Source organism: Neovison vison, chromosome 9, assembly GCF_020171115.1.
Source record: "Neovison vison isolate M4711 chromosome 9, ASM_NN_V1, whole genome shotgun sequence".
In the NCBI taxonomy this organism is placed as follows: Eukaryota; Metazoa; Chordata; class Mammalia; order Carnivora; family Mustelidae; genus Neogale; species Neogale vison.
In genome coordinates, this window is record NC_058099.1 from 18,941,720 (window position 1) to 18,957,556 (window position 15,837).

Genomic DNA, 15,837 nt, shown 5'->3' on the forward strand with positions numbered 1-15,837 from the left:
GAAAGCCCGTGGGATATTGGAGATTTTCTAACTGCTGATGCGACCTCGAAAGGGGTCTTATGACAGGTGTGTGGCCCAGTCAGCACCCATCCAAATCCTGCCTCTCCAGCAAGGCCCACCTCCTCCCCAAGGTCAGATAGCATACTCCTGCCTCTTCTGCCAGGTGACCTTGACTCTGCATTCTCACTGTATGTCACTCTAGCATGAACGCCCATGTGGACCCATCTGTCTCCTGTGCTGGGGAAGCACAGCAGATGTGGGCCTTTGGAACTGGCTCTCCAGGCTCCGGCACTAACTGACACATGAATGTGCACAGGCGGGCTCACCCCTCCCAGCTTTGGTTCCCTCCTTTCTGGAAGGGGAATGGTATCTGCCCAGCTGAGAGATGGTAAGACTTAGAAGATGCAGCGCCTAAGGGGAAGGCTTTGGTGGACGGGAGCGGCATCCTTGGCCAGCCAGGCAAAGCGCTTCTCGCCTTTCTGGAACGTCAGCACGCAGTGAGTGCTGGCACCAGGGCACGAGGCAGTAGGGGCCCCACACGAAGACAGAGAGGTGAAGAAAATCCAGGCAAAGGTGAGTAAAACCCAGTCAAGTTCTCTGGGGAGCAGGCTTCAGTGGCACTGTCCGGACAGATTCACAAGGCTCTATGTGGTGAGCCCAAGCCCGTCCCCACCCCAGCCTACCCTGAACTGTTTACCTGCTCTGCCCCCAACCCCAAAAACCCCGAAGTTCAAAGAACACAGAGCACTTCTCAGTTCCTCCTAAACCCCATGCCCTCTCACTTCCAGTTCTCGCGGTTGCCATTCCTCTCCATCTGGAAAGTAGCCCCAAACCCCGTTCCACCTCAACACCTGATGGACCCATTCTCAGGTCTCAGGTAAAAGAGCACTTCTCTGGGAACCCCGTTCCTGTCCGGACCCCAGCCAGTCACCCCCCCACCAACTTTCTCCTTGTTTAACCCACAGACACACCGAGCATGTAATGTGGTCATTGTTCAACGTTCCCTTCCCCAGAAAGAAGAAACCTTTGGCGCCCACGGTCCCAGCTGTCCCCCGGCCCCCTGCCCTCAGGATGTGCCACGGGCATCTGAAATAGTGAATGGAATCGTCAGGCCTTCAGCCTCAGGTAAATCCAAGTAACCACAAGCTCCAGCCAGAGCCACCATTACTCAGCAGTTGCAACATCTGTTCTGTCGTGTTTGCAAGGGTTACGGACGCAGGTCTGAGGCTGGCTACCAACTCCCTGCCGCCCTGAAGTGAGAAGGAATGCGGCTCTTCCCCACCTGGCGGAGTCCTCAGGTGTGGCAGCAGATGGGGCATGGGGGGCCTCAGAACCGCTGGGTGAGTGAGTAAAAAAAAAAACAAAGCACAGGAATTAGATCTTAGGCTGCATGTTCTAGACTCACCGACTTCCTGACTCTCTTTAGAAACATACCACTTAAGATGTTGCCGTGGCCTAAATAGTTTGAACAACATCACACAGAGATTCAGGTCGGGAAGCCAGGCAGACCCAGGTTCAAATCCAGGCTGTGCCACTAATTGGCTCCATGACCTTGGGCAAGTGATTTTACCGCTTCGCACCTCAGTTTCCTAATGTGTAAAGGGGAATCATACCTACCTCAGAGAGACGGTGGGAAAATTCAAAGTGTATATAAAATGCCTGGAATGCTTGCTGATATAAAACTGATGTTAGTAAATGCAAACTATTTTTTAAATTATTTCCAAAGCCCACCCGACAGAATTTTCATTGGAGAGCGACTCCATTACACTGACTTGAGATCCTGGCTGCCACACTGCACGGTGAGCTCTCCATAACAAGATCTACACAATATAGGTCACCAGCACATGGGTGCTTAGAACTAAACACACAGCTGTCCTTGTCAGAAGGTGTGCGGGCAGTAAGACAAGTCACATGTTGTTGTTGGGAAACTGGGTCGAAAACCAGAAAAAAAAAAAAAAATTACTCTGAATTCCTGTCAGGGAGGCCTGGGTGTCAGGCATCTGTTTCTACACAGCACAGGAAAGCAAAAGCCATGGATGGGTACAAAGAGAATGAAAGAGGGAGAGCGTGCATTTGGCTGGGAGGGGGTGGGGAACAATTCAAAGTATTTGGTCTTTTAACTAGAGATTTCCACCCTCTGGTCTTTACCTTGGAAAACTGCACAACAGTGGCCAACCCAGTCGTGTACTTGGAACAACCAGCCTGGCTTCGCCCCTAATCTTATCTTCAGCTGCTGCCACATGTTCCAGAATGCTGCCACTCTCTTCCCTTTGTAAGTTACTTTCAAGTAGGAGAAGGGGTGGCTGGGGGTGGGGGTGGGCGCTGTGTGCCCCTGGCCCTCCAAGCCCACCCATCCCCCTCACTCATCCCCTCCAAACACAGTGAGCTATGGCCTTGAACTGACCTTTGACCTGCCAGCCAGTGTCCTTTGAAGTTTTTCACAAGCCAGAGATGATAGATGTTGACATGATCTGGCAGCTTCCTCTCCCAGAACCACCGGCCAACTCTTTCAGTAAAGACCGCGCCTCTCCTGCTCTTCAGAGCGGCCTCCGGGGGAAGGGGAGTGGGAGGGAGCAAAACTGGAATTGCCTGCCTGAGTGGAAGCTCTTTTGACAATTTCAGAGCCACTTTAGTGGTAGATCAGTTGAGAGGAGAAAAACACTCTGAGACCTGCCAGATTGTCCTTGAAGAGGAGGAAAAAACAGGAGAGGTCAAAGATGGAAGAGCAAGCCAGACTCGTCAGAGCAGGTCCTTCTCACCAAGCAGCTTCCATGGACTTCTGGCACCATCGATCTCCTGGCATAGAAGACCAAATGTGCAGAGAACGTCGGCTGTAGCCTTAGGAGGCTAAGGCCTCCAACCACTAGTCCCCGGGAAAAGGGTGCGGGCAGAGCAGGGAGAGTTTTCCTTTGCAGCCTTCAGGCTGATCTGATTGGACTTGCTGCCCACTCTGCCACTTCCCTGCTCTGTGACCTTGAGCATGATAGAAGCCTCTCTGGGCCTCAGCTTTCCCATGCCCGGAAGTGGGATCACACACTTGAACTGCGGGGGCGCTGTATGTTGACCAAAGCGCCTGGAACCTAGGCTCCCTCCCTTGAACATCGCAGAGGTTCCACATATGGCCTCTGACAAACAGCATCACCTTTCGGAAACTCAGGGTGTTTTTCCTGCCCATGAAGTGGGAATGGTACATCTTCAGAGAATTTGTAGGTATTACACACAAGGTCTTTCTAGAAGCCATTTTATGCCTTCTACCAAGAATTTAAGTAGGTCTGAGCACTAGCACGGAACGGAACGGCCAGTTTCTGTGCTTGTAATGGGCAGTGCTGAGGGCATCCTGCTCTCTAAACACCAGATTCACGTGACACGAAATTGCCCGGAGGAGGGGCACCTGGCTGACTCGGTCTGTGGAGCACAAACTCTTGATTTCAGAGTCGTGATTTCAAGCCCCACGCTGGGCGAGGAGCCTACTTAAAATAAAATTTAGAAAAAGAAGAAATTGCCCCGAGGAGCAATTAATCTGGGATGTGAGAGGTCAAGGGAAAAGGACCACACAGGTGAGAAGCATAAAGTGGAACTCGGTCTGCTTGGTGCCGAGCGCAGGCTGGGGTGGCACAGATGCTCAGTGAGACCGCCAGGCTCGGTCTGGGCTCCAGCACCACTCATCCTTGCAACCTGCCTCACAGCCCACAAAATAAAGTCGCTATGTGGATTAGGTAATACCAGTGCAGTTCTCGGACATCAGCCGGCATGGAGAAAGCTGTTAACAACTGTAGCATTGTTTATTCACTGAATATCCAAATATCCCTGGGCTCTCCCTTCTTAGACCCCTTGCAGTTAGGTCGGCTCATGGACCCCTGCTGGTCAACGGGCTGAGAACAAGTGTCACGTGTCATTTCAGGACCGGGGCGTGTAAAAGCTGGTGCTTATTTGCCAACTTCTCCTTCCCCTGCCTCTGCCATCATGGAAATCATGTGCTAAGATGGTAGAGTGGCAAAGTGGAAGTAAACTGAGTCACTGACACCCCCAGAACAGCTGCCCTGCAGTCATCCAACAGTGTAAGAAATAGACCTTTGTATTAACCACTGGGATTTCAGCATATCCTATAGGGACCAGTAATGGCTAGTAATAGACATGCAAATCAAGGATGATTAAGAGGGAAAAGGAAAAATTTTATAAAAATCAGAAAATTTTTGCTGAGTACCTGGAGTGTTCCAGGAATCACAGTGGTACTTTAAGAATTACTCTAGGACATGGTTCTTAACTGGGGGGTGGTCTGGGCCCCCAGGGGATACCTGACAACAGAGGTGTTCTTGGTTGTCACAGCTGAAGGGATACTACTGGCAACCAGTGGGTAGAGGCCAGGGACACCACTGAGGGACCCTGGAAATAAAAAGTCAAAAAAAAAAAAAAAACACCCTCCCATCACAGCCCAGACCATTCTTCTGAGATTAACAACTAGCACTTATTTCTTCTATCCTCTGTATATATTCAAGTACAGGCATGTGAATATCCTTTTTTATGTTCAATGGGAACAAATCACACACCGTTCTACATGTACGTGTGTATTAGTTCATTCCACGTCAGAACCATCATCTGCCTTAGTGGCCAAAGAACCAAAGAGATGCTAGTTTCTCATATCGGGCCACAATGGAAGGCCCTCCCCAAGGGAGATTTTAAAACATCTGTCCTGGCCCCACTCCCAGAGACGGTTTCAACTGGCCTAGCAGGACGCAAACACCCACCATTTTCCCTGAGTTCCACCAAGCTTGAAGGCTAGAACTAGTTCCCCTCATCTGTGCTCCAGCTCCAGCAACCTCCGGACCTCTCCGGGCTCACTCTCCAACCGGAAGACCTTCTCCAGTCTCACTCCCTCTATTCGCTTCCCTACCCTCTCTAAACATGTTCTCACCTCCCTTAAACCACCTCCGCCATCCACCACTACTGCCCCTCTTCCCCCTGCCCTTCACGGCCAAGTCTTTCCACTCACTTGACATTCCATCACTCTTCAGACCATTTAAGTTCCTCTCTCCCAAACCACCAAGCTCTTTTCAGATCTTATCTCTCAACTGACCCTGGACCACACTCCTAAAGGACTTATGTTGCTTCTTCAACTTTACCAACACTCAGCTGGTCAGCTGGAAGTGAAGAGTCAGGCAGAAAGGTAGGTTAAGTAGAACCCTATGAACCCAGGATGAAAATACTGGTGGCAAACAGGTTAGATACTGCATCTGAACTGGTGAATGCAGGTGTTGCTCCTTCATGCTCCTCCAGTTTGGGAAATCCGAATTTGCAGCAGGCAGAGATGGACTTTGCGGCACTCAGCAACACCAGGAAGTCAAGTCCCAACCAACCCTGGTACCACGTGGATGACATTACGATGGAGATGTTTACTAGATATCCAAACCAAAATAGCAAAGACGCAATTGACAGCTTGAGTTCAGGGGAGAGAAGCTGAATATAAACTCGAGTCTTCAACAGAGATGGTGTTTAAATCCAAGAGAAGGTGGGTTTCAACAAGGGAACGAGCACAGAGACGTTCAAGAACAAAGCCCTGGGAAAAGAGGAGTTAGAACTAAAGCAAGAGAACTAAAGCTACGGAAGTGCCTCAAGAAGAACTGATCGACCCTGTCAAACAGGACTGAAAGTCAAGGCCGAGGAAGACTGTACCTCTCACTGCAGTCATCACTGCTGACCTTGGCACTCACTTTCAGTGGCATGGCAAGCCTGACTAGAGTGTTTTCAGTCAAAACTGGAAAAGCTCACATGGAACTCTTTTGAGGAATCCTACTATAAAAAGAAACAGTAACTAGAGACAGACACAGCCTAAAATCAACCCATGCTGGGCCTCATAAAATGTGATTTCTTTAAAGGGCATCTAATGCTCTCGTCCTTTCTCAAAATGAGCGAGGAAATCCCAGGTTCTCTTCCAACTGTTCTTATCTACTAGAAATTATTTTGCATCTAAAGACTTTAGGCTAACGGAGAGTCACAGAGCATTTAACTTTTAAGAGTTTAGTGTGAAGTTCCTATAGGTATTACACATATCATGTAGCCCACCAGGGAAGACATATGCTTGATAACTTGCCCAAGGCTATCCCAGTCCAGGGTGCTCTAGAGAAAAGGCAAACTGCAGGCTTACTACTGGTCGGATGCTGTTTTTTGAACCAATTGCTGGGTGAAATCACAAGTGACTTCCTTCCTGCTCAGATACATACCACAAATATCTTGTGTATGCATGCAAATTGTATGTGCTGCATGTGCTAATTTAATTTCCTAAGAAGTTCTGCAGAACATCTGGGTCAAAATGCAGTCTGCATTACCAAAAAGAAAGAACCAGAGCGGGGGAAATGCATGACAATGTCTTTACTTTTAAATGATTATCAGTACACCAAGTAATAACATGTAACAAGTTCTTGAATTCTATCATCTAATAATTTTGATTAAGAGAAACTAAAAGCAGCCTGAACAATATATCCTAGTATTCGTTGTTCTACCCTTAGCCAGAAAGGACTATTTTAAGGCTGGCTGCTGCTTCACACAAGTTACAAATAACTATTTACTACTTTTTCATAGATAAAGCCCCTGACCTTCAAGAAAGCTTTAGGGAAAAAAAAATTTAATCCCTTTCTTTCTTTTTAAAAAAAAAAAAAAAAAAAATTTTTTTTCTACATCTAAGAAAGAAAAGTACTGATATATATGTTGCTTGAGCTAAAAGGCATAGGAAAACAAACCACGTATACACATTAAATTTCTAAGAAATATGAGGTAAAAGGAGAAAATCTTTGGATAAGCTCTACGTTTGTACAAAGAAGCTAGATTTGCTATTCTCCAAAAAGTGAAGGGACCTAAAACATAATATACAGAAATAATTTAATGCCTTTTCCCAAGGATGTAGTTACTCAAGCTTTGCTGAAGCTTCGTTTTCCATGAAGGTATCTAACATGCCAATCTGCACGCAGAGCTGCTCTTTCCTCCCCTTATCCATTGATGCGGTAGTTTTCATGGATTTCCGGCCGGATGTCACAGACAAAGGCCAGGAGGTTATCCAGGACTTCATCCCTGTTCTGCTGGAAGTAGGTCTGCAGGATGGTCATCTTCTCCTGGGTCTCCTTCTCCACTTCAGTGCTGCAGCTGCCGTGGGATCCCAGAGCCTGGAGTTGGGGGGGTAAGGACACACAGGGAAGGTCAGGTCAGAGCTTGGACTGGCGCCTCCTCCTTAGTTCTGGAGAAACCAAGTCTCAGCAGGGGATACAAATAATCAGCAGTGGGCCATATTACCTCGTGACTGACGAGCACGTGGGGAAGGTGGTGTTCCTGGTTAACGGAAACAAAAACTGAGGCAATCACTTTGGTGGCCAACCTTCAACGATCTATCAAAAGGTAAACTGCACAGCATTTCCATGGCTCAGAAATTCCCCTGGAGAACAATATATTCACATGCTCCAGAGTCTAATGTACAGCCCTAACCAAGACTGGAATAAACCCAAAGATCCCATACCTGAGAACATAACAAATTATGGTGCATCTCTACCAGAGAACGTCCTCGGCTATAAAGAAAGATAAAGTAGACATGTGCAGCAAAATGGAATGAACTGTAAAATACGCAGTTTAAGGAGGAAAAAAAGCAAGATACAAAATGGTGTCAGTGTGGTTAGTAAATGTGTCTCTTTGTGTGGTTTTAAAAGGGAGAGATAAATCATGGTATATTAAGAAAGAAAGAAAACCGCTTAAAAATAAAAAAAAATAAAAATAAAACAAAAAATAAAATAAAATAAAACACAAGAGAATGCAGTTTTGGAGGAACAGTTTCTGCATAACTGGTTCATGTTCCAGCTCTGACATTAAGCAGCAGGTTCCCCAGTATTATCAATACACGACACCTATTCTTTCAAATATAAATATTCTAGCAGAATATGCTAGAAACTATTAATAGTGACGGTTTCTGAGGAAAACTGAAGGTCTGGGTGGGAGGGAGACTATCTTCATTGTCACCCTGTTTTACTGCTTCAATTTTTAATCATGTCTAACTCTTTCGATCTCCATTCACAATTTAACACACACTTTAACACACAGTGATGGATAAATTTTCTTTTATCCTGGGTCTTCATGGTATGGCTGGCTTTCTGTCAAGTATAGGCCTACTTTGTTAAAATGAGAACTATCAGGTTCTTCTTCTTACTAAAAGTCTTTATTAACAGGTCAATAACAGAAGGAGAAAGCCATAAAAAATACTTTTCTTGGAGGCCCCAGGAGAGGCAGGCCCTGTTGGAACTTACCAGACCAGAGAAGGCAACCCAGCCAGAGGCAGAATGGAGGTCAGGGCCCTGTCCAGGGAGCAGCTGACCCAGGGTGCTGAAAGAGGGGATGGCTCGGACCTCAAGGAGGGATTGCGCAAATGCTGAGGCCACACAGGGAGTGATGGGGTGAAGGGTTTCCACAGGAAGCCCAGAGCACCGTGTTCCCCTGCATAGGCAGACAGGCCTCCACGCAACTTACATACAGAGCAGAAGGAGGGGTCCCCCGGAAGGAATGGAGGTGGGGAGAGTTCATCCCGGAGCTTGAGGAAATAGCTTAAGGAAGTCTCCCTATCAGGATCTTGAAGACAAACTTTTTTGTGTCTGACCGCTTCTATCTTCTAACTTGCTCCTGCCTCTTTCCGTGTGCATTAACTCTAGCCCTCCCTAGCTGTACACACGTGACCGTGCACAAGGGGAAAGCCTTCTCTCGCATGTCACCTAGTCCTCCATAACCTGCACAGAGGCCATCACTCTCTTTCTCACAGATGAGAAAACCGAGGCTCAAAGAGCTCGAAGTGAACATGTAAAGACTCTAACCCGCGTTTCCTGAATCCACACTTGGGAGTCTTCGCATTTTATTGTAACTATTCATACTGGCAGAATAGAGAATTAGCTCAGTTGCTAATTAGCTCAGTTGCTAATTCTTATTTTTAAAGGTCCATAACCCTACTGGGGGTGGGGGTAGGGAAAGGGGGACATGATCTCTGTTCTGTGACTATAAACCACAAGCCAGGCCTCAGTCAGCTGTGTCCAAGCTGAAGGGGTTACACTGAACACTGCTAGGAAACCTCAGAGCTCATGCCTGCCCCACAGCACTGCTCCTGTCTCTATGAGCAACGACGGCATCGACGTACAAATAAGCCGAGGCAGGTGCCCTAACATGAGGACTGCTGCAATGTTTTGTCGACAGTCTGACCACTGACAGCACCAATCTGCCTCAGTTCAAGAGTCAGGGACACTTCAAGTTTGAATATCACTGGGGCAGTCCAAAGATGGAGGACACTTTTGCTATTTACTGCAACAAGGGAGGCATGTGCCTTTCATCACTGGACTTGGGCATGGGATGGTGTGTGCCTGAAACCAGTGAAGGTCACAAGGGAGAACTTGAGAATGAAGCCCACAAAGACAAGGGCAGAGCTGAGAGATGGAAATAATGTCCTGAGAGCATTATTGAAGCTCCTGGATCAAAACAGAGTTAGCCCTTCACCTGGCTCTTTAATTACATAAGCCAATAAATTCCATTTTGTGGAAACTAGTTTGAATTGTTTCCTGCCACTTGTATCCAAGAGTCCTGATAAGAGTTTCTTTCCTCTGTGAAACCCTCCTCCAGCCTTTCCCCTTTCCAGAATTCTCCCTGCTTCGTGATCTGTTGTTGTACTACTATTGCATGCCATCTTCTGCTTCGTAGCCCAGCCCACACTGTTGCTAAGTGTCTCTACCACACTGGAGTGGGCTCCAGCTAATGGACATTATGACTGCCACAGCCCCTCTCACAGCTGTAGGTCTGCATGACTCGCACTTTATTACTGTCTCCCTGACCATGAGACTGTAAGCTAAGCTCCATGAGGGGGGGACCATGTCTATTTCTGTTCACAGCTGGTTCCCTAACATCGGGCACAGGTTAACAAGCTCAACAGGTATTCGTGAAATGATCTGAGTAAGTGAAGACTAGGATTCAAAGTTAGTTAAAAACTGATCACCTAGCAACTCAGCCTGGACATTTAATAGTCAAAATTTCAATTTTCAACCAGAATCACAATCTCCCAGCTCTGATGCATATTTTGAGAACCTGGGAAAAAAAGGAGAAGAGGAAAGCCTCAAGACACGAAAGCAGTAATGAATATAAACCAGGCCCACCGCAGCTTCCTTGGCCTTGAACTCCTTCTCTCTTTGCAGGCGGTATTGTTCAATTTCAGCCTGAGCTTCTTCTTTGGCCTGCTTCAGCCTCCGGTTCTTTCCTGTTTTCAAAGGAAAAATCTACATCAAGAAGTGGTTAAAGACAAGGAGAAGAGGAAGCAGAGACTAAGATGGTAAATTCTAACAGTAAACAAGGAAAAACTTTTATTAAAGGTACAGTCCCAAGAGACATGCATAGAAGAGGGAATTCAGAGATAACTCAAGAGTATAGGTTCCTGCCCTCTCCAGGCTGTACTTGTGATTAGGTAAAAAGGACCATCTTCCGTAACTACAGACTATAAATGATGGGAAAGAATCTGCAATGTGTCAGAATATTCTCTCAATCTCCACTACTCAAAACCAAGACAAAATGGGGGATTTAGCCATCTGGGAAACTCTTCCTCTTCCCAAGAAGTAAACACGTAAGGATCCTGCTGATTACAACTGGCGCTCTCCTTAGAAGCTGAGCAAGGAGACTAATATGCTCCCAAGGGACATCAACCTAAAATGTAACTAATGAAACAGATGATGTAATATTGGAAAGGAAAAACCATGCCTGTGTGCAAGGAAATAAGTAAGGAAAGTAGTTCTGAGAAGGAATCCGGAATGGGGGATCCTGGACAGTTAAGACAAGCATCTAAGTGAGGAAATACAGGTACTCTGATTTCTTGAAGAGAATAAACATACAGTTTGAAAAATTCTCTAGATGCCATCAGAGCCTGTATGAAAACAGACCACAAGGCCAAACAGCATAGAGTCTTTGCTTTGAATCTTTGCTCACTGGATCAAACTTCTCTGACACTCAAATGGAGAGGGGGAGAAGAGTCTTAGATGATCAACCTGGGCATTTACTTAATTTAGAACATAAACCATCCTGTATCTAAGAGTAAGCTTTATTAGACATCATTGTATATCAACTTCTCAAATCCCACTCAAACCATGTAGGCAAATGAAACTAAATTTTATCTCCCACCTCCTAATGAAGAACAGGATGTATAATGACTCCACAACATCAACACTCCATGAAATTTCTGGTAAAAACAATCAACAGATGTCTCCGAGCACCCAGAGACTGCTTCTGCAAGTGTATTTTACTCCAGTCTTATTTAGGGCCTACTGCTATCCACGTGAGCCTAGTTCTACCCCTCTTCTCCACAGGCCATCCTCAACAGCTACATTCAATGCCATTATTACAAAGCCAAAGATCTTTTCCAATCTACAAATAACATTTATGGTTCAAACATTAGGCTAGCTCCACATAACTTCACAAAACCACTCTCCTCATCACTCCCAATCCCCACAGCTCTCTGAATTCTCTGCCCGTCAGGTATCTTCAAAGTTCAATTCTGATAGGCTTCTTTGAAAACCAAAAATAAATATTCCAACAGGAAATCACGTTTCTAAGTTTATTTTTCAGGGAGCCAATTTTTTTTTAAGATTTTTTATTTATTTATTCGACAGAGATCACGAGTAGGCAGAGAGGCAGGCAGACAGAGAGGAAGGGAAGCAGGCTCCCTGCTGAGCAGAGAGCCCGATGCGGGGCTTGATCCCAGGACCCTGGGATCATGATCTGAGCCGAAGGCAGAGGCTTTAACCCACTGAGCCACCCAGGCGCCCCCCAATATTTTGTTTTATTCCAATAAAATAAACAGTAACACAATTCAGTTTTGTGGTCCAAAGCAACGATTTCACAAAAAATGTAGGCTGGACCATTCTGTCACATCAATTCCTAAATGGACAAGTTAACTCTAACTACAGATCAAGAAAGGCAGTGATTCTTTTCAAACTGTAGTTCTTGTCAATACTTCCGTTCCTAGTTACTGCAAATTCTGTTATGTACACTAGCTATAAACTCACTCCTTTAAAACAGAGTCATTCAGTAAACACCTAATAGCTATCGGAGATATACAAGACCTTGCACCAAGCTTGATGAGAGAGAAAAATGTAAAAGGTGATCCCCACCTCCAAGACACTCAGAATTATTCTTACCATACTCCAAGTGTTTGTTCCTGCACCTCCCCCAAATTATCTCACATGCTTCTCAACAGACACAACTTCTGTTACTAATAAGTCATCACGGGACAAAGGCTAAGTCATTCTGGAAATACTTTATAAAGAGCATGATGAGAAACAGTCTATAAAGAACAGAGAACTTTCCAGTTACCAGAGCAAGAGTAAAAGGCTCATTCCCATCTCTGGTTCCCTCAATGAAAGCTTTTCCTGTGAAACACAGAGTATCACACAACCCCTCATCCAGAAATTACAAGAAATGCTTGAAATCTGCTTGGGAGTGGAATAAAAGTTTAAGTCTTTTAACAGGAGAAAGACGGAGACCGAGGAATTACTAAGAGTAACAGTTCTTGCTATTTTATCCTTGCATGGAAAACGAAGCCTCTAGGCTACTAGGCTGCTTCCCAGGATATGGTCAAATCCTTTCTCTAAGCCTCACTTCACCCATCTGTATAAAAGGGATAAAAATACCTATCCCGCCAGATGGGAAAATGAATACATACAACTGAATTTGCACATAGTCCCTCCAATCCAGGAGCTTAGTCTAGTGACTGAGCCACATAAAAAAAAAAAGTTATTGCACAGCGATGACAAAATAAGGTCTTAGGAAGGAATCCTGGCCTAGCCCGAGAGGAGAAGGACAAAGCAGGGATGGCTTCCTGGAAGAACCGCTGCCTACATTTTGAGATCTGAAGGACAAGTTAAGTGTTAGATAAAAGAGAGTAGAAACTAGAAAAGAGCATTTCCAAACAGAGAAGAGAGCTGTGCAAAGGCTGGCAGGTCACACAGGCATCACAGCGGTTCAGGATGCCTGGAGGAGAGAACCTAAAAATGAAATAAGGGGAGAAAGCTAGACCCAGGACCAAAAAACGCGGCCTACACCCTCTGAAGGAATCTGAGCTTTATTCTTCCGCACAAGTTTGCTGACTGTGATGTGCATCCCAGGGAGGGCTCTGACTGCAGTAAGGAAAATGGACTTGAAGGAGGTGGCCTTCTCCCACGCACCAGTCTAGATCAGAACCACCTGTGAAGTTCTTGAGCAACCTTACATTTCTCAACTCTAGCCTTCATGTCACCTGCTACTAACCCACCCAGTTATCTGCTTCCTTCTCTGGGACTCTGAATACCGTGTTGATAGAGACACTGGAGCACAGCGCCAAGGCGTCTGGCACATATTAACCACATTTAAAAAAAAAAAAACCTTTTTTAAAGAAATTAACGCACCAGGCTGGTACCGGAGCCTCAGAAAATCTAATGTCTCGGATTAAGATGCTAACCGTAGGGAGGGGGGAAAGCGAACAGCCATAATAAACATCTAGGCGACTGACTAAACGTGGCGAGGAGGAAGAGACGTGGCAAGAGGACTGTTTCCAGCCTGAGCAACAGCATGGACGGCAGCTCTGCACACTGAGACAGAGCAACACAAAGGGGCAAAGACGACGATTTCCCTTTGAACACCCCATTCCACACCCCTCCCAGATCCCAAGAAGGTCATCTACTATTGTTTCTTCGTCCTATCCACTACCCCACATCACAGCTTCCAGTCGGCCTACAAGCCTTCCGGAGTCTCACGTCCAGACAGCTTCGAGACTCACAAGCTTCCGCGACGGTCACCACCCCTCCACGCCTCAGTTTTGGGGCCTCATCCACGATCTCTGCACCCACGCCACGCCTGGCCGCCCCGCCCCGTAACTCACGCTTGCGGGCCTCCGACACCTTCTCGGCAGCCCGCTTCTCGGCCTGCAGCAGCTGCTGGATCCCCTGCGACTGGCTGGCCATGGCGGTGGCGACTCTAAGGCCGAGGGAAGCGGCCTAAATCGGTTCGAGCGGGTCCCTCGGGTCAGCTGACCCAGCCGCCTAAGATCTGCGCCTGCGCTCTGAGCCAGCGCCCCGCCCACCATCACGTGATGACCGCAGCGCAGCGTCAGCTGATTGCACTCGGCGTCTAGTGACTGGAGAGGGAAGGGGTGGGGCGGGCAAGGAAGGGCAGAGCGTCGCGGCTGCGCCTGCGCAGGATCTGTCTTCTGCCTTTCACCCATCCCCCACTCGGCCTCGTCCTGCTCCAACGTGTGGCTGTTCCTTCCCCGGTTCAGTTGGGGCGCCACGTCGTTATTGCTGTAATCCCTTACTTTGCAACATGCCCGCATTAAGGTCGGGAGAGAAGGAGTCAGGTCAAAACACAAATAGCTTCCCGTTTTGCACCCTGCTTCACCCTCTCCCCCTTTCTGGAAGGTTCCTTGGCACTTGAATACATTAGGAGGCATGTTAAGAAAAGTTTTACCAGGCTCAGGGCATAGAGCGTGGACTGGGAATAGGGTACTTGGGGACAGATCTAACATTAATATGCTGTGTGATTTGGGGGAGGATGCTTTCCTTCGCTGTATCCCAGTTAGGGACAAGCTGGACTATTTTCCATAAATATTTAATGAATGCCTGCTGTGATCCTAGACCACTGTTGGTACTGAGGAAATAGCAGAGAGCAAGATAAAGTCTCTGGTAGAGTGCAGGGTTGATGGAGAGAAAAAAAAAATTGCAAACTGATAAAGTCATGAAGGAAAACCAGAACACTTTAAGAAAGGGGGATGTGGAGGTGTCCATGAGGACTTTCCCACGGAAGTGGCATTTAAAATAAGATCAAAAGAGGGGCGCCTGTGTGGCTCAGTGGGTTAAAGCCTCTGCCTTCAGCTCAGGTCATGATCCCAGGGTCCTGGGATGGAGCCACACATCTGGCTCTCTGCTCAACGGGGAGCCTGCTTCCTCCTCTCTCTCTCTCTCTGCCTGCTTGTGATCTCTGTCTGTCAAATAAATAAATAAAATCTTTAAAAAAAAAATAAAATCAAAAGAGTAAAAAGGTAGCCAGGAAAAGATAGTGGGGATTAGTGTTAGAGAAAGATAAGGTTGATTAGTGGGAAAGGACCAGCATGTGTGGATTTAGGGGAAGCAATTTGGCACAGAGATATCCTCTAGCACAGATAGGTAGATAGGAAGCCAATAGTTGAGTTTACAATATGACGGATTCTGTCTGAAGACTTGATTTTCTCCTGACAGCAACTCTAAGGTAATATTATTAACTCCTTTCTATATTAACCAAACTGAAGCTCAGGCGGGTTAAGTTAACTTGCCCAAAGTCACTCCCCTATTAACTGTCAGATGGGGTATTTGAATGGACCCAGGCTTACAGAGTGGAACATCTGATCCACTGTGCTCTTCTGCAAGAGTCTGGTGGGTTGTGGGAAAAACAGGATGGTCTCCTGGAGTCCGCCAAGCAATGGGAACAAAGGAATACCAGAACTTTTCCATAGAAGCATCTTCGCACTGGAGGAGGAGCTGGGTTCAGGGCTCAGGACATTTTCCTTTGATGGAAGTTAGAGCTGAAGGCTGGAAAGAAGGCTAAAATCCAGAACACCTGTTCTTTCCTGATAGAAGAAGCAGTGCTTGACTGGTCTCTGGAACTTTAAGTTCAGCCAAGGATTCCCGGGGAAGATTTGTCATTTTCAGTGTTCTATGAAAATGTAATTCATTCAAGCAATCCACAGAGGACAACACATACTTCTAAGAGTGGCAAAAGGATTAAGAGATGATAGAAGCCCAAAAGTGGAAATAACCCAAATGCTTACCAGCCAATGAGTAG

At 46.6% G+C, this 15,837-nt stretch overlaps 1 protein-coding gene across 1 annotated transcript; it reads right to left on the bottom strand.

The window, feature by feature from the left end:
- Positions 1 to 6,351: 6,351 nt before the first annotated feature.
- ATP6V1G1 (ATPase H+ transporting V1 subunit G1) lies at positions 6,352 to 14,087 on the bottom strand. The gene is made up of 3 exons (XM_044265056.1): positions 13,904 to 14,087; positions 10,158 to 10,258; positions 6,352 to 7,154 (listed from the first exon to the last, which is right to left on the bottom strand). The coding sequence occupies exons 1-3, from the start codon at positions 13,983 to 13,985 to the stop codon at positions 6,981 to 6,983; spliced, it is 357 nt and encodes a 118-aa protein (XP_044120991.1). The 5' UTR covers positions 13,986 to 14,087; the 3' UTR covers positions 6,352 to 6,980.
- Between the last annotated feature and the right edge of the window lie 1,750 nt (positions 14,088 to 15,837).

Coding starts and splice junctions, on each gene's coding strand:
- ATP6V1G1 (XM_044265056.1), bottom strand. CDS start 13,985: ATGGCCAGCCAGTCGCAGGGGATCCAGCAGCTGCTGCAGGCCGAGAAG. Junction 10,259..13,903: donor GGTGTCGGAGGCCCGCAAGC/GTGAGTTACGGG, acceptor CTTTGAAAACAG/GAAAGAACCGGAGGCTGAAG. Junction 7,155..10,157: donor TCAAGGCCAAGGAAGCTGCG/GTGGGCCTGGTT, acceptor CCCCAACTCCAG/GCTCTGGGATCCCACGGCAG.